A 26,589-nucleotide genomic window follows, 5' to 3' on the forward strand; every position below is an offset into this window, starting at 1 on the left:
CAGAGAGAGTCAAATACTATATGATTTCACTTATATGGAGAATCTTAAACAAACAAACAAAAAAACTCAAACAAACAAAACAAAAACAGAGTCAGAAACAGAGATCAAACTAAGGGTTGCCAGCAGGGAGGGAGGTGGGGAAACAGGTGAAGGGGAACAGAATCAATTTATACTGTTACTTGCACAGTGATGAATGATTACTACACTTAGTGTGGTAATCATGTTGTAAGGCATATAAATGTTGAATCATTCATTACGTTGTAGACCTGAAACTAATATATTCAATAATATTGTATACTTTAAATATGAATATAATAATATAAATAAAACCAAAGTCCTATGCACATGCCCAAAGATTAAAAGGAAATTAAAAGTTTGTTGTTTACATGGGTATTAGGATTGTTGGTTATTATTTTTGTCTTAAAAATACACTTATTGTTATATTTGTGCAGCCGAAAAAAAGAAAAAAAGAAAAAGACAAGAAAAGAAAGCAAGAGTAACTCCACTTACTACACGGAGGTCTTCAATGCGTTTCTCGAGAAGGACAGGCAAACCCTCTGGGAGCGTAGGCACCACCTTGGGCATAACCTGAGAGGCATAGGTTGGCTGGGTGGTGTTTCCATTCTCTCCCCCCGACTCAGAAAGGGGGCTACCATCAGAAGTAGCATCCAGTAATCTGTCAAAGTCGATATCATCTAGAATCTTTAGGGCACTTTCCGCTTCCTGAAACAGTTCGTGTTCATTTGTGCTAACAAAAATGGGGAGGTCCGGATCAGCATTGTTCATATTTAAGTCCGAGACATCGTTTCCCAGTGCTACGGCAGCGGAGGGGGGCTTATTCAGAGAGGTGGTCAGTAAGTTCCCTGGGACTTTGGGGTTAGATTCTTTCTCTAATGCTTCCTTCTCTTTTTGAAATTTTCGTATCATGGCAGCTAGAGAAAGAGAATCTTTATACCGTTTCTTCTTTTTTTCAGATTTGTGTGAATTTAGAGCCACAACTCTGTAAAGAAAAAAGGAATCAGTTAGGCTATGTTAATGTTAATTAGGCTATGTTAAATCAGTTAATGATTTAAACATTAAAGCCTGGTGTAAATAAAAAGGCAGAGATTATCACTTGACAGGCAGGAGAGGAAGTTTCTTATTAAATTATACTTTTACATAAGCATCTTCATCATGTCTTGGATTGTTGCTTATGAAAGATAGGTCAAAGGACACCTGAGTGAGGGAAATGAATCAAGTCAACAGGGAAACAAACTGAATGTCACTCAGGTGTACTAAAGTGTACTAAGTTTCACTTACTACTCTCGGAATGTTCACATTCTTTAGCACATCTGTAAAGTACTAGCCTGAAGAATTAACCAAGTAAAAAAATGTACTTTTACTGAGAACAGAGCTGCCTTACAACCAGAGAAGCCCACACGGTACACCTTCAAACTTATAACCTAGGTGGCTCGTGCTATAAACTGCCAAAAAATACAAAAATACAAAATCCTCTTTACCAATCCGTGAGGCTTCACCCATCACCACGTTGTCCATCTAGACCCTACTGAATCTGCTACCACCTGCTGATCATTTTTCGCTTCCCAGGAACAGCTGTGTGAGGCCATCAGCTAGCTAAGAAACCTTTTCTGAATTCTATGGCTGCCGTGCTCCTCCATGCACTACAGTACCTTGGAGGCAGGTCCACGTTTCATTTACTGATACACCTCACATCCACAACCAGAACCGTGCTGGAGCACAACAGGTATTTAGGAAAACATTTGCTGAATGAACAGGTTACAAATTTGAGAAAATGATAAATTCAATAAAAGGCAGTGTATATAGTTTTTATTTCCAAAGAAGCTTACTTATAAATAATGAATATTGAAAACAACCATTAGTTATATACATATTTTGTCTTAACAATTTCTTAATGACCCAGGTGTCACTATAATCTAGTACTCAAGAGGAGATAAATACCTCCCCAGAAATTTCTGGACACTGACAGCCCAAAATGCAGATGCACCTCCCCTACTAAGGAGAGGAGGAATACCCAGCATCTCACCAGTTTCTGTACTTTAGTTCTTTTAAAAAGCCACATAGACATAGGGGCAATTGGTATGACTATGATACAAACATTTTATCCTGATGACGTAAGGTTTTTGAGAAGTTCTATTTGGTTTTTAGAGGCAATATCAGTAGCTAAAGTCACAAGTGATAAGGAGAGCTAAATAAAATAAATGACTTTTTAAATATTAAAACAACCATAACTTATCTGACACAGACTAGTGCCAATCCTCAATCCCCAGGCATCCACATTTAGTTTTAGTACAAAAACATTTAAAGACTTTGTTCAGTGCTTATGCCATCTTTTCAAACTGGTTCTTATTGGTAAAAAGTCGTAATAAGCAAAATACCTAATGAACCAATTTCTAAACTTGATCCAATATACAGTGAGAGTCTCTAAGATGACAAAACCTTCTAATTACTAATTAACACAATATTATCAAAATATATGTTAATAGGTCATTGATATTTATAAATACTCTATTAAATTAGACCCAGCTAAGCTACATTATTTAATACTAAATATATCTTTCTAAAAAGAGAGGTAGTCACACTATGACACTGGTTCTCTTATGTTTAGTTCACATACCCCAGCTGTTTAGGTACTTTTTTCCTTGGCTTCTTCTCCTTTTCCCCTTCCTCTTTCCGCTTCCGCTTCTTAATCTCCATATCATCTTCTTTTATTTTGGGAATCTGAAAAATGATAAAAAGAATGTACCACTTATCTAAGTCTCAATGTTCTCTGATGCTAGCAAGTCCAGCATCTGGGGCAGTGTTTTTCTCAAACTGCAGTCCGCAGTAGAATTGCTTCTTAAAAATGCAAATTCTTGGAGGTCCATGAACACTCCCACTCCTGGTCTAGATTCAGTTATATGGGGTACAGCCTTATAATCTGTATTTTTAACAAACATTTTGGTGATTCTGGTACAAGTATGTCTTTGAACCACACTTCAAAGAACACTTCTCTAGGGACACTCTCTCCATTACCCAAATAAAACATATATATTCTATAGAATTTGTGTTACAAATTACATTTTAGGAGAAGTAATGGCTACTGAAAGTCACTTCTATACCAAATCTTAACATGTCCTAGAAATTTAACTGTATGCCAGAAACAGAAGATTGTTAGACCACATATGAAGCAAGAAATTTTAAAACTATAATTCTACTTTGATGTAAACAGCACGTCCCCTTAACTACATAATTTCATTTTAAAGCATGTAATTAACTATAAATCAAATAAACAATGGCTAGCACTCACTTTTCCTTATATTCACAGTGTAAAGCACAAGCAAAATTCAAAAAGTGTCTCCTACTGATTGAGTGCTCTCATTACTGCTGCAATTCTGAATGAACTTACTTTGGGTGGTTTGTGCTTTTGGCTGTCTGCAGCATCATCTTCTTCAGTGTCTGAAGCCTGGCGAAACTGGAGAGTGCCCGTGTTGATGTAAAAGCCTCCATACTTTGTTGTTAGAGAAGCAGGAACTAATTCATCATACTAGATTAAAGAAAAAGTTTCAGACACATTTTATTATCTTTAATTCTATCAGTATGTCAAAGAAACTCAATCACCATGTCAGCATCCTCCTCAAATCCTAACTGCAAAACTGACAGCAATGATGATGTTTGTGAAAATAAGTTGGGAAAAAGTTAATTCTGGAATAAAAATGAGTTCTAATCATTCAGTATTTATTAGAAATGCACTTTTAGGATAATGGAATAAATTCTCATTCAAATTTTTCTCTGCTGAGAAAAATTAAGGATCACTGCTACTATTCTTAATGGCAATAATTCTGATGAGAAATTGAAACAAGTTAAAACAGATGACTAAAAGTCCAGACAGATAACATATTTCATTTACTATCAGTAATTTTATTCATAAGATTATAAAAAATTAACAAAGGTAAAAAGAAATCCCTCTATGACATAATGTGTTTAAGAAAAAAAGTAACAAAGTTATTTCTTTTGTTTTAGCCCTAACCTTTAGTGGAGAAAAATTTTTAAGCATTTAGAAGAAAAACAGCATGTCCATGTTTTAAAGGGAAGCAGAAAAGGAACCGCCCGCTCCGACAAGCAGAGCGGGGCGTAACACGACAGGCACTGGGCTCGGAGGGAGAGGCTCAGACTGCCCAAATCGGACTGAGTGAGTGTCTGAGGGGGAGATCCTTAAAGCTGATGTCTTCTAGGCCTGGATTTTAAAGTTCATCATTATCTCACCTGATGAAGATGGACAAAATGCAACCATTAAATGAAGGTCAATCTTAACCAAATGAAGATTTTTATAGTGGGAGAGCAAAAGGGAACTACTTGTCTAATAGAAACAATGTATCTGCTACCTGTTTCTTCTTGTTATGAAGAACTCTACTTAAGGGTTCTTCATATTATATATAACTAGTCTTCAAGAAAGTCAGACGTTTTTCTTTTTTAATCATCACCCAAGGACATGCTAATTGATTTGAGAGAGAGCAAAAGGCACGGGGCGGGGCGGGGGGGGCCGGGGGAGAAGTAGGATGTGAGGAACACCGACTGGCCACCTGCCATGTTGCCCCACGTGTGAATCCAACCCACAACTTTGCAGCATATAGGATGATGCTCCAACCAACTGAGCTGCCCAGCCAGGGCAGAAAGTCAGATTTTTAAAGAAAATTCTTTGCCATGGGTAAGAAATATATGTAACTTAATAGCGTTACATAAGAATACTTAGGCTAAGTATTGCACAAAAGTTGTGATTTTAACTTTTAAATGATATGGAAATGGAAATAATAAAAAAAGATGTCTGTTTAATCATACAGAATCAGTAAGAAATGAAATGAGAAAAGGAAAAGAAAAAAAGGCATGAGATTCTTGCTGCTCCACTTCATGGGCTGCTATGAAAATCTAGAGGGAAAATCTTCCGAAGGATCCAGTTCTACCTACAAGTAAAGGAGTGATAGGAGAAGTAAAGGATTAAAAGTGAAAAGACCCTTATTTTATATTATTTTGAAAATGTGTAATTGTGATAAGATAAACACACGTGCACTTTTTGCTTACATATACTTGTATACTGCTTTAAAATGTTCAATGTTTCCTCATCAACATTATTTCACTTGGTCTTCCTGGCACTCTTGTGAGGCAAGGAAGGCCAATGTTTTCCCATTTATAAGTGGAAACCAGGTTCAGAGAGGCTCAGAATCTTGCCAGAGTAATTGTACTGGCTCACAGCAGCCTCCCTGGCTGACTCCCCCGCCACCTACAATACCAAGCAGCTTCTCACATGGGGAGCACCCTCATCACCAGGTTGTCGGGAAATGTGGACGTGCTCAACACGTGTTTTTTGCCAAATTCTGCTGAGCTTTCCCTACCAGAGGGCTCTCAGAAGAACAAACTATGCAAATTGAACTATCCTTTCAGGTAGAATGTGTTAAGAGGCAATAGGGCGCTGAACTTGAGAATTAGAAGGCTTGGATTTAGATCCTTTGCCAATAGCTAGCTATTGTGACCCAGAGCACATCACTTTGCATCACTGCTCTGGGACTGTAAACCAGGGGAAAGTTCTAGTGAAATTTAAGAGACAATCTAAATAAGAGTGTTACTCATCCTTGTTATATTATTTATTTATTAATAATAAAGAATATTTTATGTCAGTCTTTTAAAAATTTGGCAGCATCTAAGTGTGAGACTAAAAGTAATCTTGAAAATCATTTATTTTCAGGTATTTATAGCAGTAAATAGTACAAGATTCTGAAAATTAATTATAACCAGATTATTCTTACTCTCTACCAAATAATATAAGAATAATAAAAGCTTATTGGCGATATAATCAAGAAAAGAACAGAGAATCATTTGGTTGGATCACGAATGTTTTATGTCTGAATTATCTCATAAGAAGACACAAATAATCTGTTAAAGACAATAATACACCATTATTTTGCAAGTCAATAAACAACCTGAATTTTAAGACCAATTTCCTGTCATTAAACAGCGATATACCTTGTCCTATAAGGTAACTGTGTAACTGCTATACAGCTTACACATACAAAATTTATCCTTACTTATTAAAGCGGTGGCTTTCGAATTTCCTTCACCATAGCCCAGGTGGAAAACACATTACACATCAAAACCCAGTGCGCACGCACACACATGCGCACACAACCGAAACCACAGAGCCTACCGGTGGTTTTCTGTGACGGCCCCTGTTCTATTCTACTTCACTTTCTTTAAAAATGCCGGCCACTCTCTCTACATTGGTATGTAATCCAATTATGGCCTTCAAAAGTCACTTTGAGAAACACTTTTTTGAAAATTTTGAATACTACAAAAGACGACATTGAAAATGCTATTTATGAAAAACAAAACTATGGAGACAGTAAAAGGGTTAGTGGTTGCCAGGACACAGGGAGGGACAAACAGGGCAGACACTTTTTGAGGGCAGCGACACTATTCTGTTGGTACTACGATGGTGGGTACATGTCACTATACGTTCATGAAAACCCATGGAATGTGCGACCCCGAGTGTGACCTCTACAGTAAACGATGGGTCTTGGCTGGTGATGCGTCACTGCGGGCTCCTTGACTGGGACTAATGTACCACTCTGGTGGGGGAGTGATGGTAATGGGGCAGGCTGTGCATGCAGGACAGAAAAGAAACCTTTTGCTCAATTTTGCTGTGAACCTAAAATTGCTCTTAAATTATGTTTATTAATTTTAAAAAATGCTGTTTATGTAGGTCTCAGTACATGAAATGGCCCTTTCTATGTGGCTAAGTTCCCTCTGGAGTTATTTAGAATTCAAAACCTACTTTACATATAATGTTAACTTTAATACTAATGCTTTATACATGCTTTATGCTTTTCAGCATGTCATTATCTTCTTGAGTCTCAGAGCAATTGTGCTGGGCAAGCCAATCACAGCAGAGAACAGTGGGTGATGCTCAAAGTACCCGCCCCCGGCCTACAGCTCCTACACTCGCTCACTGTAAGCCTCTACTGTAGCCAGCAGCCTCTACTGTAAAGGCACCATCAGTATTTTACTTCTACAGACCAGGCTGCCTGGTCTGGTGACCAGTTCACGTTGGGACACCAAAGTAACTCAGAAGCGTGGCAGGGTATCCAGTATGCCTCACGCTCAAAGTCCTCCCTATCACTCTCCTACCACCATATGCTTTGCCATCTTCTATGCAACCAAGCACCGTAGTAACAGGAAAGAGATGTATTAATGTGTGGGGAGCATAATAATCACCTTGGTGTCACTGTCCCTGCATCCTACATAATCACTGCACGCGCAAGAGAAGGATGTGATCTCAGCATTTAGAATTTAGACTATGTTAGCGCACTGAGAAGAATGTAAGGACCTTACCTACCGAAATACGGCACACCCTCCAATTGCTGTGTGATCAATGGACAGCCACCGTCCTTAAATTCTACTCTATTTCACTTTCCTTTCCTTTCCCTTCAATTCCTCTTCCTTTCATAAGAGAAAGAGGACTCCAGGGGGAAAGCCATAGGGCTTGATCAAAACAGGCTGGTGATAAAGGCTGGCGTTGAATTACCACCACTGTAGTTAGGTCTTAGCATCAATAAAAAAATCAAGTACATTTTAAAGATGTCTGCCAGATTAACTTGAACCCAGCAGCTCCAATCTTCAAGATCACATGATTCTTATACGTAAGTCATTTCAAAATACACCTGGCCCAAGTTTGGGAATATCAATAAAAATTCAAAATGAAAATATCTTTGATCAATAAATTCACTGGCAAAAATTCATCCTATACAATATTTGCACTCTGCAATTATCTTACACAGTTACTCAAGTACACAAAGATAAGCATACACAGGTGCTCGATTATCTGTAAGCACATAAAACTGGAAACAATTTAGATTACATCAATAGGAGATAAGTTTGTAAAAACATTCGATGAACTATTTCACCTACTTTACTCTACCCTTAACTTCTACTACCCCAAACAAACATATAATTACTGCTATATTAAAGATACATTACTCACAGCCTCTGAGTTATCAATAAATGGATCTGTCTCATCATAGCCAAAGCCTATATCAATTAAATCTTGTAGCCGATCCTTCCGGTGTTTACGGGGTTTCCCACCCTGCAAAGAACAAATACGTTAGACTGATTCAGTACCCATGCTATTTCCATCAAGTTAAAATATACCTGCTGGAAGAATCCCAAGTAATTTCTGTAGATAATGTCCCCTCCAGGAGGTTGAATTTAAGTCCCTGACACCTTAAATGTAAGTTGTGCTTAAGGGCTTGCTCCCAAAGAGCACAGTAGGAAAGAGAGGAGCCGAAGTAACCTTACAGTAAATAATCTGGCCAACATTACCCCTGCCAGGTAGGTGATCAAGGTCAACACCAACGGTGATGAGTCACGTTGATAGCATGTACCCTCCATATCTTGTGATAAAAATGGCACTTTACCTTTGTGCTCTTCCTCTCAAGAGTCTACAACCCCAGGTAGGTTAACAATGAGAAAAACATCATGACAAACTAAACCGTGAGGAAAACATCAGACACACCAATTTACAGGACATTCTATAAATAACTGACCAGTATTCCTCAAAGCTGTCAAGACTGTCAAAAACAAGGAAAATATGAAAAACTATCACAGTCTGGCTAAGACAACTAAGTGTGATGTTGCACCATGGATGGTATGCAGGAACTAAAAAAGAACATTAGGAGAAAACTAGTAAAATTTTAAGAAGCCATGGAGTTTAATGAATATTCATGTACCAATGTCAGTTTGTTAGATGTAACAAATATACTATACAAACATAAGATGTCCTGGGGAGAATGGGTGAAGACCATATAGGAACTCGATTATCTTTGCTACTTTCTCATTAATCCAAACTATTATTACTTTCTTAAATGTTATAGAATTATACACATAGACATACAAGAAAATGAAAAATGAGTGTATGTAAACACTAGTATCTAAACAAGGTCCACAGTCGTTAGTTCTTTTGTGCCAAGGTCAATTTTCTAATTTTGATAACTGCACTTACATGACAGATATTACCACTGGGGAAAACTGAGTGGGAATCAGAAGTCAGAGGAAGGAAAGATCTATTTCTTGGATAGGAATTATTTTATTGAAAAAGTCACATACAAGCAGTTAAATACATGAGAAACTGTTTTGCCCCCAAAAGAGAAAAAAAAAAAGCTCTAGGAAGAATACAAGAACCCACAGACAAAAACTAATGACGAGGACTAGTTCTGTCACATATTAAATATATTTAAAGTTAACATGAGTTTAAACAGATATGGCAGGAATGTAAGAATAAACAGATAAATGGACAGTAATGTTCAATAACTGAACCTAGTATGTAAGAATTTAACATGAAAAAGATAGCATTACAACTCGATGGAGCACAATTAATAAATCAAATAAATGGAATTAAGATACCAACTTCACCTATCAAATCACAAACTTTGAAAATTCTGACAAAATGGAGAAGAAACAGTACTGCTCAAACTACTGCTCAGAGTATACCAGTAAAAACTCTTTTGGAGCCCTGGCTGGTGTGGCTCAGTGGGTTGAGTGCCAGCCCACGAACCAAAGGATCGCTAGTTTGATTCCCAGTCAGGGCACATGGCTGGTTTGTGGGCCAGGTCCCCAGTTGGGGGCTTGTGAGAGGCAAACATGTATCTCTCACACATTGATGTTTCTCTTTCTCCTTTCCCCACTTTATAAAAAAGTAAATAAATACCATCTTTAAAAAAAATTGGGCCATTAAAAAAAAAAACTTTTGGAAAGCAATCTGAAAGCGTCTCCCAAGAAATTCTGCTACATTCTCACATTTTCTTCGTTTGCCTTTTCCACGTTCCCTAAATGTTCTGTGAGGTATTAATTTCATAATGGACATATACTAATTTTTAAAGCCATATTTAATATGATAACTCTACTTAGTTATACAGGTTATTTTGAATCAATGCTTACATGCAAAACTATGTTAAGAACTTACGTTATAGAAAGCAACACATTAAATGTCAGAAGGAAACTAAATTAAGTGCGAAGTCTTGTCCTCAAGCAATTTGAAACAACACAACCTACTTAAGAAATTGACTGAGAACCTATCAAGTACCAGCCTCCATGGATTTTATAGTATTGTGGAGGAGAAAAATTTTTTTAAAACAATTACAGTTGTGATATATGGTAGAAAAAAAATCTAAGTGGTGCTGAGACTTTTTAAACAGAGGTCCTAATCAGGGCTTTCTTGAAATATTTATGTTCAGACAAGGGCAAGTAGAAGTCACCACCCTCAGGGACCCCAAAGGGTTAGAACGGAAAAGCAACCTGACAAGATTAGTGCTTAAGAAAATCACTCTGGCGACAGTGGTGGGGAATGAACACAGTTGGGGAAGAGACCAGTTATGAAGGAAACACATGCAGACATTTACAAGAAAGTCACAAGTTATGGGGGCATAAACTTATATTTAAGTACCAGTCATGATGAGGATGACAGTTACCATTCAGTGAATGCTAACTCTGTGTTGGCACCTATACTACGTACAACAACCCATTATTTCACACTTGACAAACAGAGAAAAATTAAAGCTTGGAACAGACAATTAACTTGTCTAGGCTTATACAGAAAGTACAGGGCCAATCTTCAAGCTCAGGACTGTCTGAGTCCAAGTGCCGTTCAAGTTCTATCAGGCGTGGAGCCTCCAGGTCACTTTTCCCCTAGTGCTCGATACCCAAACTGCAAGCTGTGCCCACTGCCACGTGTCTACAGATTACCTTCTGCTTCACATTCTCATGGTATTCATTCTATTTATCTGCCTTAAAACTGTGTCATTCGCTAAAGTTTAAAAAGCTGATGATAAAAATAAATAAAGGCTGGTAACACCGAGTGTTAACAAGAAAGGGAAGGAACTGAAACTATCCTACACGGCTGGTACAAAATGATAAAGTCACTCTGAGTCTGTTTCTGTTCTGTTAGTTCATTATTCTGTTCATTAGATTCCACATATAAGTGAAATCACAAGGTATTTGTCTTTCTCTGCCCGACTTACTTCATTTAGCATAAATACACTCTAGGCCCATACACGTTGTCCCGAATGCTAAGATTTCATTCTTTTTTTTATGGTCAAGTAATATTCCATTGTATGTGTGTTCCCAAAGCCCCTTTATTCACAGCAGCCCCAACTGAAGACAACCCGATGCCCACCGTCAAGTGGATAACTATGCAATAACAAAGAGGAAGGAACTACTGATACATGCAACACATGGATGAATTTCAAAAGCATTATGCTAAGTGAAAGAAGCCAGACACAAAAGACTGTAAGAATCCATTTATAGGAAACTCTAGAAAAGGGGGAAAAAAATCCACGAAACCTACAGTGACCAGAAGTAGATCAGAAGTTGCCAGAGGTCAGGGCTGGAAGGAGCAGTTTATCTGCAGAGAAACAAAGGGGAACTTCCTAAGGTGATGAAATTGTCCTATAACATGATGTGGTAGTGGTTATAGGACTGTGCATTTGTCAAAACTCACCAAACTGCACACTTTAAAAAAAAATATTTTGTTTATTTATTTTTAGCGAGAGAGGAAGGGAAGGAGAGAAACACCAATGTGTGGCTGCCTCTCACGCACCCCCAACTGGGAACCCGGCCTGCAACCCAGGCATGTGCCCTCACAGGAATCAAACCAGTGGCTCTTTGGTTCATAGGCCCCCACTCAATCCACTGTGCCACACCAGCCAGGGATCAAACTGCACACTTAAAATGGATGAACTGTATTTACTTTAATTATATTTCAACAATGCTAATTTTAAAAACCTCTTGTGACAATTTCTACTTCAAAACTCTCCCTCCACAAACTTTTGTTCATATAGTCATTTACACCTACAGCTTTCTTTCCATTCTGCCATGGCTGTCATGCTGGCTGTTGTTTTTCACTTCAATGTAATGAATGTCTTAATTAGCCTCTCCTCTGTCATATTTATCCTCAATTTATCCTAGGCAGTATCACCTAATTAACATCTCTAAAATGCTATTTCCTGTCATTCCTCTGCTCAGAATGCCTCGGAAGCATCCTGCCTATTATAAGACAAATCCGAAACCCTTATGGCATTAGTAAAATGCTTCCTCCGTGCTGACTCAAACTACCTTTCCAACTTTTTTCTTAGTTTTCCATCTGTGATCCCTTCAATCTATCTATTCACCCTCCCCAAACACATTGCTTATCTTTCTTCATCCTTTTCCCCCTTATTTGGAATAATCTCTTAATCCTCTCTGAATTCTTCTACCTTCACAACTCAGCCAAGTTTTAAATCTTTCCTCCTTGATGCTTTCTACTTAAAAATCAAAATGGTCTTTTTCTGCTGTCCTAACATATTTCTTTATCTAGGCACACCTAGCTGAGAGAAAACTAAAACTGAATAGGTTCTGTTGTAATGGGCAGAATCAGACATATGCAGAAGTACAAGTGACTTGTGTATAATTACAGATTTAGGAACATTTTACCGTATTTTGCCATGTATAATGTGCACTTTTTGCTCAAATTTCTGAGGGAAAAATAAGGATGTGTATTATACATGGGTATAATGATTACAAATCATGGGCATAATAATCCCATGTATAATGCACACAAAAACAGTGGATGCGCATTATACACAGCAAAATACGGTAAGTCTTCAAGGCAACCAGTAGTTACCACGGGAAACTATAGCTGTGGTTAATAGTTCTGAGTGTATAATCTAATATACACAGTATGTTTAAAAAGCAAATGTGAATCTTTTCAATGATAGTAGACAGTTAAATTGCTTTATTTAATTATAATTGTATTAATCTGACCAAAATGCTTCTCAAAAAAAATCATACAAATTTAAGATCTTTACCACGTTATATCAATTATAGCACCATAACAATGAGAAAGGTATAAATTGTATATACTATGACACATCCACTCAATGTTAATAGTCATTTTAAAACAACACAGTCAAGGAATATGTCATATTATAGAAAGCAACATAAGCGGTTTACCAAATGTCATCCAGAGTTCAGACTATTCACAGAGAAGGTGACATTAAAGTCCTCTAAGCATCTGAAAGTGTTCAACCTAGATGTTAATATTGGTGACAACATCAGAATAACAAAATACTGCTTTTTCAACTAGCATACAATAGTGGGGACTCGTTTATGAAAAACACAACACATCGGTACATGCCAACACACACAAATTACTCAAAGAATCATAAGAAGCAGGTAATAACTATGGTTATCACCAATGAACAAAGGATGTAACTGGAGAGAGTGGGAAAGGAAGGGAAACTCGTGCTGAATACGTGTACTTGAATTTGTCTCTAGTAACAGGGCTGTATTCCTGTATTACTCAGGCGATTAAACAATGGTTACAGACTTTCAGTGCGAGAGCGTATATGTAAGCACACATGTTATTAAAGGCTCTGAAAGTACAACGATCCAACTATTAACAGTGGTTATGCCTGGCAGGGGGCTTAGAGACAATTAGGGGATTTTTATTTTCTTCTCTCTACTTATCTGTATTTACACATTCTTCACAGTGAACAAAATCTTTGACACATGTGAGTGTTTTCATACGCACAGATCTGTGGGGCAAAAACCTCAAATTTGAATGACTGCCTCTGGGAGAAAACCAATTAGCTGGGAGGCAGGCAGGAAGAGGACGTCCTTTTCATCCTATTACCTTTTGTATCTTTTCAATTTGTATTAAGTGAATGTATTACCTATTCAAGATATTTTATTTTCTTAGGTTCCTGTCCACCACACATTCAGCAGCATTCAGTAGCATTCAGTAACCGACCCCCAACTGACCCCCATCCCACCCCCATCCCACGGCGGGAAGAGGGCTCTGGACAACATGAATCTGACCCACCCAGGCCCGAGCAGCCTTCTTAGATCCCTCTCCAACAGCCGGGCTGCTCGGTCTTCGGTTACCTATAGTAATGGCTTTCTGCCAAAGCACTTACTGTCAGGCACACACCCAGTGACTTCCTTCACCACAGAGGCCACCCGTTTTCTGGCCTTAGTTTACTTTTTCTCAACTCTGGCCTTACCTGGGACACTTCCCTGACCCTGCCTTCCCTCCCTCCCCTTTTATATTCTCCAACCTCAGTTCTCTAGTTCCCCAATTATGCAAAAAGTCAGTGACATGAAAATGGTATGAAGTGGAACCAAACTTTTGGCAGTTGCCAAAAAGCACAAACCAGTTAATTCACAAGCATTAAAATTTCACCTAAAGGAACTCAAACTAGATTGGCAAAAGATTATTTCACAGTGTTTCCCTAGTAGGCTTGATTTTCAAGTACTTTTTTTCAGCATCCTTAGCAAGAATACTCCTTGCAGCAGAATTAAAGTCTTGATAAAGTCTCTGGATCTCTGCGGTTGATGTTAACAGTTTACACAATAAACACATCTTATAAAAACATAAAATGTATTTTCCAAATTAAAAAAAAAAACTTGAATTTTTGCTACATCTAAAATCAAGAAACCCCTTCACACCTATTCCCCTAGGACTATGACTCAGAAGAAAATTACTGAGTCATTAGTACCTGCTTAACTTGATATTTAGTGTTTCAGGCCAATGCAGTCTGATCACACTGTAAATGTTAAGCTGGAAAACATAAAATAAACAAGATATTCTTGGTACAGGCCCACCTCCTGCCTCCAGGGCATGAAGAAATCTAACTAGTAACAAACATTCATTGATGACCTATAGGAGACAGAGCAGGCAGGACACTAATTGCTAAGACTCCAGTCTTATAATTGAGAAGAAAATAGCCCCTGGTCACAAAGCTTCCTTATTTGTCCCAGTCCTATCACAACCTAACCTTTCTCCACCTCTGCTGATTTTTTGTAACCTGCCAATAGGAAAGGGTACAGATTTAAGTCAGTGGAAAGACAGCCAAGAGCTGATTTCACAGCACAGAAATAGTATACCTAGATTTCTATAATCACCACTTACGGAGATAGGGCTTTCCCCCCAAATACCCTAAAAACTGCTAATTCTCATTTGTTCCTAAGAGATTTAATGGAGTTGAAGAGTTATTCAGCTCAGAGAGGCCAAGGAATTCAAAGGGCATGTCATGGCAAGTGATTACAATCAGTAACTGCAATAAAGAAACTATTATTCAAGTTGAGAATTCCTCCTTGCTTTAACACCCCCATCAGTTTATTTCAAAATATTTCATGTTTTTTCTGTATATGTAATATCATACTATTGTTGGTCTATAGAAACTAAATACATGGTTACTTGTGCTTTGTAAGTAGAATTTATTTTGTGGTAGTGGTAACAAGTTTGCCCAAACTGCTTTACCCGAAGCCCTACCTAATGTTGTGTCCTTAGTGACCAGACACAACATTAAGGCCAAAACAGGAAAACAAGACAAAGAGTTCCCCAAAAAGTTGTAACCCCTCGGCAAGTGTAGATGATCAACTAACAACATGAATAACTAACAGAATTCTTAAAACTCCCAGGAAATGCTTTTTAACATCCCCTTGTGCCAGTCTCATATCTGAGGACACTTTTCAAGCAGTCCATAATTAGCTTAGGTATAAAAGTATAAATCTTTTCTACTCAATTGAGTAGTACTTACCATGAAGTCACTCATGAGAAATAATAAAGTCCTTCTAAGATATTGCCATTCTTTAAAACCTATCTGGACAAAATCAGTTTTAAAAGCCACACTGAAAGAAAATCAAAGACTTTTTATGAATATACTTTGGTTTTGAGTAAAAACAATGTTAATTCCATTCAATCAACTGTTTTTTACTTATAAGACTACTCAGAAATTAGTTTCATACCATCAAATACCTTTATCCTTTCCTTTAAAATAAATACGAAGCTAGCAGGCTCTGAGAGTCCAAAATTGCACTGAATTAAGTACCAAAGGTGGTATTCAAAGTCTACACAGTACAGTAAGAAGATTTAAAAGTCATAAATGTGATTTCATAAATGATAATAAATGCCTGGCACAATACACGTCTTCTATTCAGCGGGTCATTCCGATTCAGTCTTAACTGAGCCCCTTGCTAGGTACAAAGTACCATGCTAAGTGCTTTCATTTATTACTCAATTTCTATCCAATTCTAGGATAGCGTGATCTTTCAAGATGGCTGGGTTAATAGAGGAAAAAAAAAACCCTCTAAAATCTTCCAACCATCTGACCTATAAGGCTTAGAGAACAAATCTATACCCATCAAACCCAACCTCATTCCCTGTTCTAGAATATATATGACCTTGGGAAAAAACACTCCCAACCTACAAAACCTCTAAAACCTGAATTGGAAATTAGGACATTTAGCCTAAATATTTGGAGCCTTAAAACTAGAAATAAGGCTGGTGTGGCTCAGTGAACTGAATGCTGGCCTACGAACCACACGGTTGCTGGTTCGATTCCCAATCAAGGCACATGCCTGGGTTGTGGGCCAGGTCCCCAGTAGGGGGTACGCTAGAGGCAACCACATGTTTATGTTTCTCTCCCTCTGGTCTCCCTCCCTTCCCCTCTATAAAATAAATAGATAAAATCTTTTTTTAAAAAAGAAAGCAATTATAAAAAAAAATCTAGGAATAAGGAAAGGCAGGGAGCCTACTTAAACTGTATCCTGCTTTCCTCCTAAAAGAGGAATAGCTATGTCAAAACTTGGACTTAGCTATTTAATAGGATACCAATTTAGTAAATGTTACGTCATAATGCCCATTCCCCGGAAAAATATTTAGCAACTGATGTGGAATATGCACTGTCATATCACCAAAAGAGCAAGACAATAGGAAATAGGACAGAAGCAACAAAAGTAGGACAGAAGAGGGAAAGAAAACCAGAGACCATTCCATACAGGGTGCTCCTTCTACAAGTTTACACTGCCTGTAATTTCTGTTATCACTGCTTTTCAGCTACCAGATCTGTCTGAATCCTTCTACCCAGCGCAACCGCTTCAAGAGAAAGGGCACATCCTTATACTCTGGGCCATCCTTCCCTTCTCCCCCACGTGGCAGCCTACTCCACTTCATGCGATTCCTCTCCAGCACAAGCATCAGCTACACATGCAAAAGACCACAAAAAGCCCATAAACTTGCCACTCGGGCCTTCCATCAACCACAGAATTCATCATTACCATCATCTGCTACCTCTGCCCAAATCTGGAAAACCCCAGTTGAAATTTAACTTGCTCAGTTCTTTGAAACTTCTTATAAACACATTTTCCTCCACAATGGAAATGGCATACCCTCCCACGTACACCACCAACCACTCTACTTGCAACAGGGAAAGGGCAAAATGTAAAAGTAGATATAATGATGAGTTAAATATATCAGAAAAAAATAGAAAAGCAAGTACACCAAGGTTTCATATGAAACCTTGAAAATGTAGCCCACAGATGCATTTCGTTTGGCCCATTAGATGTTCTAATTAAAAACAAACATTTAAAAGGAAGAGATGTTAAGGAGACCTGACCTGGGTTGGTGAATACACAGTACAATAGATGGCTTATATATTGGAGAATTCTACACCTAAAATCTATACAATTAACCAATGTCACCCCAATAAAAATCAATGAAAAGGTTAAAAATAAAAAATAAAGCAAGAAAATACTAAAAGAAAAAAGCTAAAAAATAAAGCAAGAAAAGAGACGTTCAAGGAACCTGAGCCCAAGCCCCTGCGAAGTCTCCAGGGTGGCGCTGAGCAGCCGCCGGCGCTCCCCAGACTGGGCACGCACTCCCCGCTGTCTGGGACAGACGCCCACACTCACTGTCTGCCTGGCCTGCTTCCCTGACTGAGCAGCAGAACTCCTGGGGACATTGAATGTGCTGCTCCTGAACTACAGGGCAGTGAATTACAGGTCGGTAAAGACCTTCAATTGTAGTTTCAGAGTGATCTTTTGTGAGAGCCTACACTGGACACTATCTTCTCCCAGGTCATTTCTGCCCTGATGATATATTCTTCAAAGGTTCCAAATAATTTGTTGTAGTCTTTAAGAAAACCACAAAAGTTAAGAAGAATCAGTTAAACGTGACTGAACGGCCAAAGACAAAGGCCATTTGGAATAGAATACCTGAACTGAAAGATCAAAGTCAGTGGGGTATTCGCTTAATAAAGGCTAAAATCCCATAGATGTTAAAAAGAGCCCTGGCTGGTGTGGCTCAGTGGATCGAGCTGGCCAGGGAACCAAACAGTCGCCGGTTCAAGTCCCAGTCAGGGAACATGCCTGGGTTGTGGGCCAGGTCCCCAGTAGGGGGCACATGAGAGGCAACTACACATTGGTGTTTCTCTCCCTCTCTTTCTCCTTCCTTCCTCTCTAAACAAACAAACAAACAAACAAAAACAAAAAAAACTCATGACATGTACAGAGTAAGAGCAGCTCTCCAAAAGAGTGATGTGTTTCAGTGATGAAACAGTACTTCACACTTAGATAGCCCTTTCAATATTTCAAACACTAATATTCTGTTTTTTTCATCTGATGTTGATAAAACCCTTGTGCTGTAAGATTAGCTAGGCAGATCTTATTGCCTCTCACAGGTAGCAACGCATAAAAAAGCCCAGAGTCCTCACGAAGGTCACCCAAGTTGATATGGCAAAGTCAGGATCAGAGTCCAGTTGTGCTGGCTCCTAAGTCCTCTGATCCTTCCACTACAATACACTGCTTCTCATCCACCACTATCCTCCAAAGGGTGGAGAAGCTATTTCAGGAATTACAGGGAAATGTGGTTCTAGGGGGGATTGTAAGTATCCATTTAATTACAGCACCAAAGTCTCCAAAACTCACTCTGGTTTCAAGAACAGATATGGCCCCTCACTCACTTTCACACCCCCAAAGAAAAGTCATTCATTTCTACAGGAACTGCTTGGCACTGCATGTGTATATTATACAAACATCTCTTGTCTTACCAATTATTTTGAAAGTTTTTCCAGGAGAGGGCAACTGTTATGCCCCTTTGTTTGTCCTGTGTAAATGAAGTACTTTATTATTTATACACAAAATTTAACAAATAATTGTATCTCATTCCAAGAAACAAAGGGCTAGAAGCAACCTCCAGCAATTTTCAGAAATGATGACAAAGACATCTAAATTATAACATGAAGGAAACAAAAGTAACATGTAGGGATACAAGTTTTGTGCTTCATAAGCCTTGAAGAATTAAGTCCTTTTTTTCCTCAACAGAAAAATAAAAATTAGAAATACAAAATCTAATTTTGGTGGGGTAACATATTGTTAAGATTTTACACACAGTATTTAAAAGATCCTTTACTTCCTGGCTGGCGTAGCTCAGTGGATTGAGCGCGGGCTGGGAACCAAAGTGTCCCAGGTTCGATTCCCAGCCAGGATACATTCCTGGGTTGCAGGCCATAACCCCCAGCAACCGCACATTGATGTCTCTCTCTCTCTCTCTCCCCCCTCCCTTCACATTGATGTCTCTCTCTCTCTCTCCCCCCCTCTCTTCCCTCCCTAAAAATAAATAAATAAAATCTTTAAAAAAAAATAAATAAAATAAAAGATCCTTTACTTAAAAATAGGAATATACATACACGTGTATACATAGCATATGTAGAAATACACATATAGACATCTGAATTACTACGCCCGAGCAACAGTATGAACCTTTGCTGTTTGAGAGCGACCTTCTGGGCCAGCCCGGAGCTAGATGCAGTACCTCTGCCAAGTCTTTCTTAGCCTAACGATTTTCTTAAAAGTTCCCAAATAATTTGTTATAATATATATATTTTATACTCATAATATTTATGGCATGCTTTCAGGTTTATGCACATAAAGCCTTCATGAGCAAAGGCATTTTAAATCTTAAATGAGAACGGAAATAAGAAAGTGAGTAGCTAAAATAAAAACCTAGAGAAGAAATATGGCCCCTTAATTTGGATTAGAACAAGAGTAACATTTTACCCCTGCACACGGCAGTGCCTGAATACACGTTAATTATTTGGAACTCAATTTCATACATCAACCAATTTCAGAACACTGGTTTTTCTATGTCCAGTACTATCCAAAGACTCCCCAGCAAGATTTAATGCCACACTACTGGTAACTTACTATAACACTATTTACAATAGCCAATTTTTTGGAACAATCTAAATTATTTGGGGACTGGTTAAATAAATTGTGATATGCCCATACAATGGAATACCATGCAGCCTTAAAAAAAATAAAGTTCTCTTTGTATGTTGCATTTATTTTTAATTCTTGATTTTTGAAAAGTACTGATTTTTAATTTACTTAGCTTCCATTCGAAGTACACATTTCACTAATAAATACAACAAAAAGAAAAGCTATGTTCCAAAAACAAACAAACAAAAAAAGCACCAATCTACTGTGGCACAGAATACTAAAAGTACACAAATTTTTAAGGTAAACAAAACACTTTCAAAGAAATTTCAGGCTGCTTCTGACTAATTCTAATCGCAGGGGCCTTAGAAGTACACACATTCACTCTCTTAACTCTTAAGGGGCAGGAAGGGGTGAGAACTCCTACACCAAGGGCACTAAACTAGCATTCTCAATGGCAGTGTGAGGGCAAAGGATTAGAGCTGGACAGACCTGAATATGCAGCCTAGCTCCTGCCACTGTGTGACCCTAGATCAGTTCCTCAACCTTGGTCAACAGTGCTTACCTTGTAGTTATAAGGACTGAAGATAATATATGCTAAGCAAACTGCCTGACTCTAGAAAGAATAAAATAATGACGGCTGCTATTATAACCCTCACAAACCTATAACCATTTACCGTGTTTGGATCCAGTTTGTGGGAACAGATAAGGTAAGGCGCTCCATGGACATTATAAGCCCTCTCAACCAATCACAGAAAGAAAACAAGCCAACAGGATAAAATTACCTAAGTGAACACTTTATTATACTTACATATTTCATTTCAAACTTCTTAGCCAACATTTCCACTTCTTGCCTCTCTTGATGCTCATCATTAAATGGGTCTTCTGTGTAAATGGGCTTCTTCTGATTCAAAGTGAATGGGAAAAGAAATAGAAGTATTAGTATTAATTCAGATTTGAATATATCCTTAAATTTAATAATGAGTCACTTTTTCCAAATATTAGTAAGTTACAAACATTAAAAGTACCTAGAAAGAAATGCTGGTTTGTAGTAAAAATATTTTACAGTTTTAATGGATTCTTGCACACTCTATAGTTTTTTTTGTCGATTAAGAACTTAACAGTGCAACCCTGGCTGGTGTGGCTCAGTGGATTGAGCGCTGCTCTGCAAACCAAAGGGTCGCCGGTTTGATTCCCAGTCAGGGCATATGCCTGGGTTGTGGGCCAGGTCCCCAGTTTGGTGTGCATGAGAGGCAACCACACATTGATATTTCTCTTCCTTTCTTTCTCTCTACCTTCCCCTCTCTCTAAAAATAAGTAAATAAAATGTTAAAAAAAGATTTTAAATTAAAAAAAGAAGAAGAACTACTTAACAATTCAAATAGTCTCTCCCTATAAAGTCACTGTGTGGTCACCCCATCCAAAATATGGCAAAAGATCCCCAAGAAAATTAAGTTAAAAAAATCTCACTTATAACTCTAGTTTGAGATCCTCCCAACAAAAATTAACTGCTTTGGCCCAGAAATGTTTCTAAAGGGATCTCTAGATTATTAATTTAAGAGTCAGCGTTTAATCATCTGCCCTGAGTTATCACAGATCATCTGTAGCTGCTCTGGCTTTCTGGTGAGCCCCAGTATCAACCTCTACATCAGCTACATCCTGTCAATGGATAACCATTCAGGGAATATGTCCCACTTTCACACAAAGGGAGAAAAGTGAAATTGCTGCAAGCAGAAAACACTACATGGTTTACCCAGCAGGGGAGAGAAAGTTTATTGTAATACATGTTAAAAAAAAAAAGCAAACAAACAAACAAAAAAAACCACCGCGCAGCTAGGATCCCACATTTTCCATTTTAACTGAAACAAACAAGATTTTAAGAAAAGATAAATCACATCCTTTACTCCTTTACTCCAGTTTACTATTTTAGCAGACACATTCCATTTATACGATTTTTCAAGATACAAAGAAAAGCCAAAACAAGGAGCCACAAGACAACTGACTAGAAAGTTAATTTTTTTTTAAAAAAGGGAAGCTAGATGTATATACTGAAGTAGCATCTTCAAGGAACTAAAAATGAAAATATGTGACAAGCTGAAATGCTGGATATGTATTTGGCTGACCCTGAAGGGCAAGGAAAAAATGCAGAAGGGGACAAATATTTGCACACTTTGGAACTGGGGCACTTCATTCTGCCTACAAAGGCTGAGATATGATCAGTCTAACAACTATGGCAGGAAAAAATGGACAGAATAAAGGGATATACCTTAAAGCTTAAAGGAAATAGTTTTAGAATCAATTTGTTAAATTACTGTAGTTAAGTAATACATTTACAGAATCCTTTATCCCAACAGGAGTTACCAATGGAAAATATAAACATGATCTGAAAGGAAGTAAACTAGCCAGAAGAGACTGGTAATGAAATAAATTCAAGGCATGCCTGGGGCACAGCATTATGCGGAGACTAAAGTCAAGGCCAGGGAACACCCACCATGCCCTGCCTTTACAAACTGTTCCTTCATGTCAGTGTCAAGTCCCAATACCAGGTCTTACTATTGGCCTGACCCATTTCACATGTGCAAACACAAATACATAGGTATATAACTTTTCATAGGAATTACCTTATGTGCCATTCTAAGGTATTTCATGTAGGCATCAAAAATAAATCTCATATTTATGTGACTGTGTACAAATATAAATTTATAAAAACTGGCTCACTTTTCTTTCACAGTTGAGAAATAATTCCCTATCCACAATCAAGGCTGTAGGTAAACCATTTGCTTTTCAGGTGAAAAAGATGTGAAAATTATAAATATCAAAATAACCAACTGCCACCAGGCAAAACTGAGGCAATAATTTTGTCCTCTGACCATAACTTGACATCATTTTCAGGAAATCGTTCATAAATATTATCCAAAATATGCAATGTAAAAAGCAACGGAATACCACTGGAGTCTGCAATAACATAATCACATGAACGCTTATTACTATTTCTTTTTCCTTCGACAGTATATGTTTAATTATCATTCTGGATATACAAAAAAAAAAAAAAAAGGCCAAACAAATGTATGTTCTGGTTAACCCCCCCCTTTTTTTTTAAGTTTACTAAGTTTTAAAAAAATTTTTGTGTATCAATTACTGCCAAAATGTATTTCTAAGTTGTACTATTTCCCTTTAGCCAGGAATGGTGAACAAATTAATCTTGCAGGACAGAGATGACTACAATGCCTCAGTCATCAACCTGAACCATCCCAGTCAGGACTCAATACACTACAGAGGTGACAAAGGTCAAGGGTTTAGCTAACCTCTGTCCTGACAACCTGGAAGGAGGTTTTGATTTTCATATTTTGTCAACATAGGCTCATTTAATTGTGCTTTTCCTCATTAATAAAATATAGAGTATAGAAAAGACTCTGACTGCATTGAGTTAATCTGGGTGTTAGAGTTCATTATGTATTTATGAAGGAGGATGATTTAAATACACCCCAAAATAGATGGTATTCACAGGTAACACGTTTTTTATTACTGTACCTATGAACTCAAGGATCTGAAGCTAAAATCTTATTCAATGATAGGTGGCTATTTCAAAATTTTAGAATCTTTTTCTCTTAATTTTACAAGACCTCTTTTTCTCCCTTTTCTACTCTTACCCAGCTATATGTATAGTATGTTGTTCAATGACAATAACTCAAAGTCAAAGCTACTTGGAAAATATTACAACATCCCTAAAAATGACTGGTCTCGCCCCGAGGGGAAGAAAAACCATCTCTGGGGATTGTCACTTTCCAGACCAACTCATTTGAATTGCTTTTTGCTGTTTGACGGTCTCTCTCCTTAGGATTTCCTTTCATGGGTCTATGGCAACTTTGTTTTAGAAAGGAGTTTTCTGCAGTTATGTAATGAATCTGTTCATTGGGAGCAATCATAGGAAAACCTGACAGATCTTTGTTGCAAAGACGCATCCGGCCTCCTCCTTTGTCAAGTGCACAGATAACCGTGCTACCTCAGGGAGCTCTGCCGCAGGACACTGGATAAACTAGGCACCGTACTCAGAACTGTGCCCAGCACACTGAGGAACTCAGTAAATATTAGCCATTCTTACATATTTTAACCCAAATACAATGCTTTTCATATCAACTTACAAAACAGATTAGGGAGTAAAACTGCAAACAGACTTGGATTACTAGATGAAATACAATTATTTAGAAAATGCTCTAATCTAATATTTTCAAAAATTTGGGGGTGGGGGAATGATATGACATTTATAAATAATAGAGATACTAAAATGAGTTGAAAGAGCAAAATGTTACGATGAAGTGACCAAAATGATCTCTCCTTAATTCATTTTGGTTGAAAACTTAGTAATGCTTTGACCACACAACAATATTTGTAAATAATAATAATCAACTGGCCACAGAAAAAAATCTAGTGACATAGTTTAAAACATTTTTAAACTAAGAAGTCATTCATTTTCATCTATAAAGACAGTTGAGGATAAAAACTGAACAGGAGACTTCTGGAGTCCACTAGACAGACCTGTGCTGAAGCAGAACCCAATAAAGAACACAATTTCTAAACAGAGGAAAATGTTCTCTAATTACTGTTATTGTCATCTCCCTACTTAGTTTACTTCTAAAATCACAAATGCACCACAATAAAAATTTCAATTACCAACAAACCTCTCTCCTCTCTCCATTGTTCACCAGTTCCATCAAAGGCATAGCTACATATTTTCAATGAAGTTTTTAAAAATTCAAAGCTAAGATTTTTTTCATCATTCTCCAAAAATTACAATAGCCAAATGCAATATCCTCCAACTCGAACCTATAAACTAATGACATGCATTCAAATAAGAAAATGGTAATAGGCGCCGTATAATACAGGAGAGTCACCTCTTCATTCAATTACAGTATGAACAGACTCCGAAGAAAAATAAAAATTAAAAGGTTTACCAAAACCAACCCGAGAACGAAAAAATAAAAAGCCAGATAACTAACACTTCTCCTTCATCCTTAAAGTGGATTCTTAGTCTGGAAATGTTTAGATTACTTTTAAACCTCCTTCAATTAAGAAAAATCCTCCACGGTCGCAAGTGCATTTCAGCAGCCACAGCGCCCAGCATAACAAATAAGAGATGAAGATGAAGGTAATACTGGAGGGGGTTACACAATTTCTCTGCTTGATGGGGGGGGGGGGGGCGTGTCCCCCAAGATCTTCTCCTCCTTTCCAATGGAAAGGACTGCTGGAGCTCCACACGGAAAACCTAACCACGCAACTTGCAGAAACCTCAGATTTTAATCTGAGGTTTCGAAAGATGCAGAAGAAAACCGGCTCCGAGCGGCTTTGGGCGCACGAGGCGGGGGGTGGGGTGGATCGGTGGAGCCGGGTGGGAGCCTTGGCCAACCCTGTGGAGCAGACGAAAGCAGCACCAACCACTCGTTCACCCGCTCAGCCTCTGCCCCCTCAAGCCCGCCCTCCCGGGAGACCCAAGGCGCGCAGGGTGGGCGTCAAGAGGTGCAAACCACTGAGGGAGACGGTCAGGTCCTGAGGCTCCCGGGGTCTGGGGGATGAGGGAGGAACCTTCTGTACCCGTTGTTCTCCGCACATGAGCAGCTCCGGGTAACTGAACTCCACGCAGCTCTCGTCGGTGGGATCCTTGAGCACCAGTTCCAAACGCACCGTCTCCCTCGGCGGCCTCTGCTGGGGCTCGGCCCGGGAAGCCGACTCGCGCGGTGGGGGCGGCTGCAAGTGCAGCTGCGGGAGCGGTGGCGGCGGCGGCTCGGGCCGCGGGGGTTCGCGCTGCAGCGACATTGGCGGCTCGGCGCGGCTGACCTCGCGCTGGGGGAGCGGCTTCTCCCGCGGCGGGGGCTGCGCGTCTGACCGGGGGGCAGCCTCCCGCGGGACCGGCTGCTCTGCCCGGACCGGTTCGCGGTGTGGCTGCGGCTCCAGCCGGGGGGGCTCGCGAGGGTACTCCGGCTCGCGTTCGGCCCCTGGGTATTCGGCCTCGCGCCTTCTCACCGGTGACAGGCTAATAAACGCTACTCTGCGAGGCTCCGCCATCCCTACTGTTCTGGCCCTCTGCCCTCGCTCGCCCCGGCGCTCGGTTCTACGCCGAGTGTTTTGCCTGCCCGCCCTTCCTTTTGCTCTCCGTCGCTTTTCTTCCCTCCACCACCCTCAGCCGTCTCCGCCGACGCCACCGTGAGTGCGGACCGTGCCCCCTTCCCCGCCACTATGTTCTGATGGGCTTCTCAGCCAACGCCAGGATCGCCGTAGCCGCCATGTTGGATCCCCCACATAAATAGAAGCAGGCCACTGAGCGGGCGCATGCGCAGACTGGAGACGCTCGCGTCCACCGTCGTGGCTGTGGCTCAGTTTTCCTCTTTTCCTTCTAACAGTCTGGGAGTCCAGACAGGTCAGCGGAAGTGACGTCGCGGTGGGCCTGTTTCCATGGAAACGGAAGACGCCGTCTGCGCCCTTCCTAAAAGGGAGGGGTCTGGGGGTTCCAGGGAAGCT

General features: G+C 39.1%; 1 protein-coding gene across 4 annotated transcripts in view; it reads right to left on the reverse strand.

Moving 5' to 3' along the window:
- Window positions 1-26,362, reverse strand: part of UBN2 (ubinuclein 2) — a 74,893-nt gene extending 48,531 nt beyond the window's left edge. The window contains exons 1-6 of one of the 4 annotated variants that reach the window (XM_045855780.1): window positions 25,666-26,362; window positions 20,888-20,977; window positions 8,030-8,131; window positions 3,407-3,544; window positions 2,636-2,739; window positions 511-1,000 (exon numbers count right to left, since the gene is read on the reverse strand). In XM_045855780.1, coding sequence (XP_045711736.1) covers window positions 511-1,000; window positions 2,636-2,739; window positions 3,407-3,544; window positions 8,030-8,131; window positions 20,888-20,977; window positions 25,666-26,136 — 1,395 coding nt within the window. In that variant the 5' untranslated portion in view covers window positions 26,137-26,362. Of the gene's footprint in view, window positions 1-510; window positions 1,001-2,635; window positions 2,740-3,406; window positions 3,545-8,029; window positions 8,132-20,887; window positions 20,981-25,665 lie in introns of all 4 variants that reach the window. The other 3 variants (XM_045855779.1, XM_045855782.1, XM_045855781.1) reach the window with 3 other exon arrangements.
- Window positions 26,363-26,589: the final 227 nt, after the last annotated feature.

This window comes from Phyllostomus hastatus, unplaced genomic scaffold (assembly GCF_019186645.2).
Source record: "Phyllostomus hastatus isolate PE091 unplaced genomic scaffold, TTU_PhHast_1.1 phas_scaffold_114, whole genome shotgun sequence".
Taxonomy (NCBI): domain Eukaryota; kingdom Metazoa; phylum Chordata; class Mammalia; order Chiroptera; family Phyllostomidae; genus Phyllostomus; species Phyllostomus hastatus.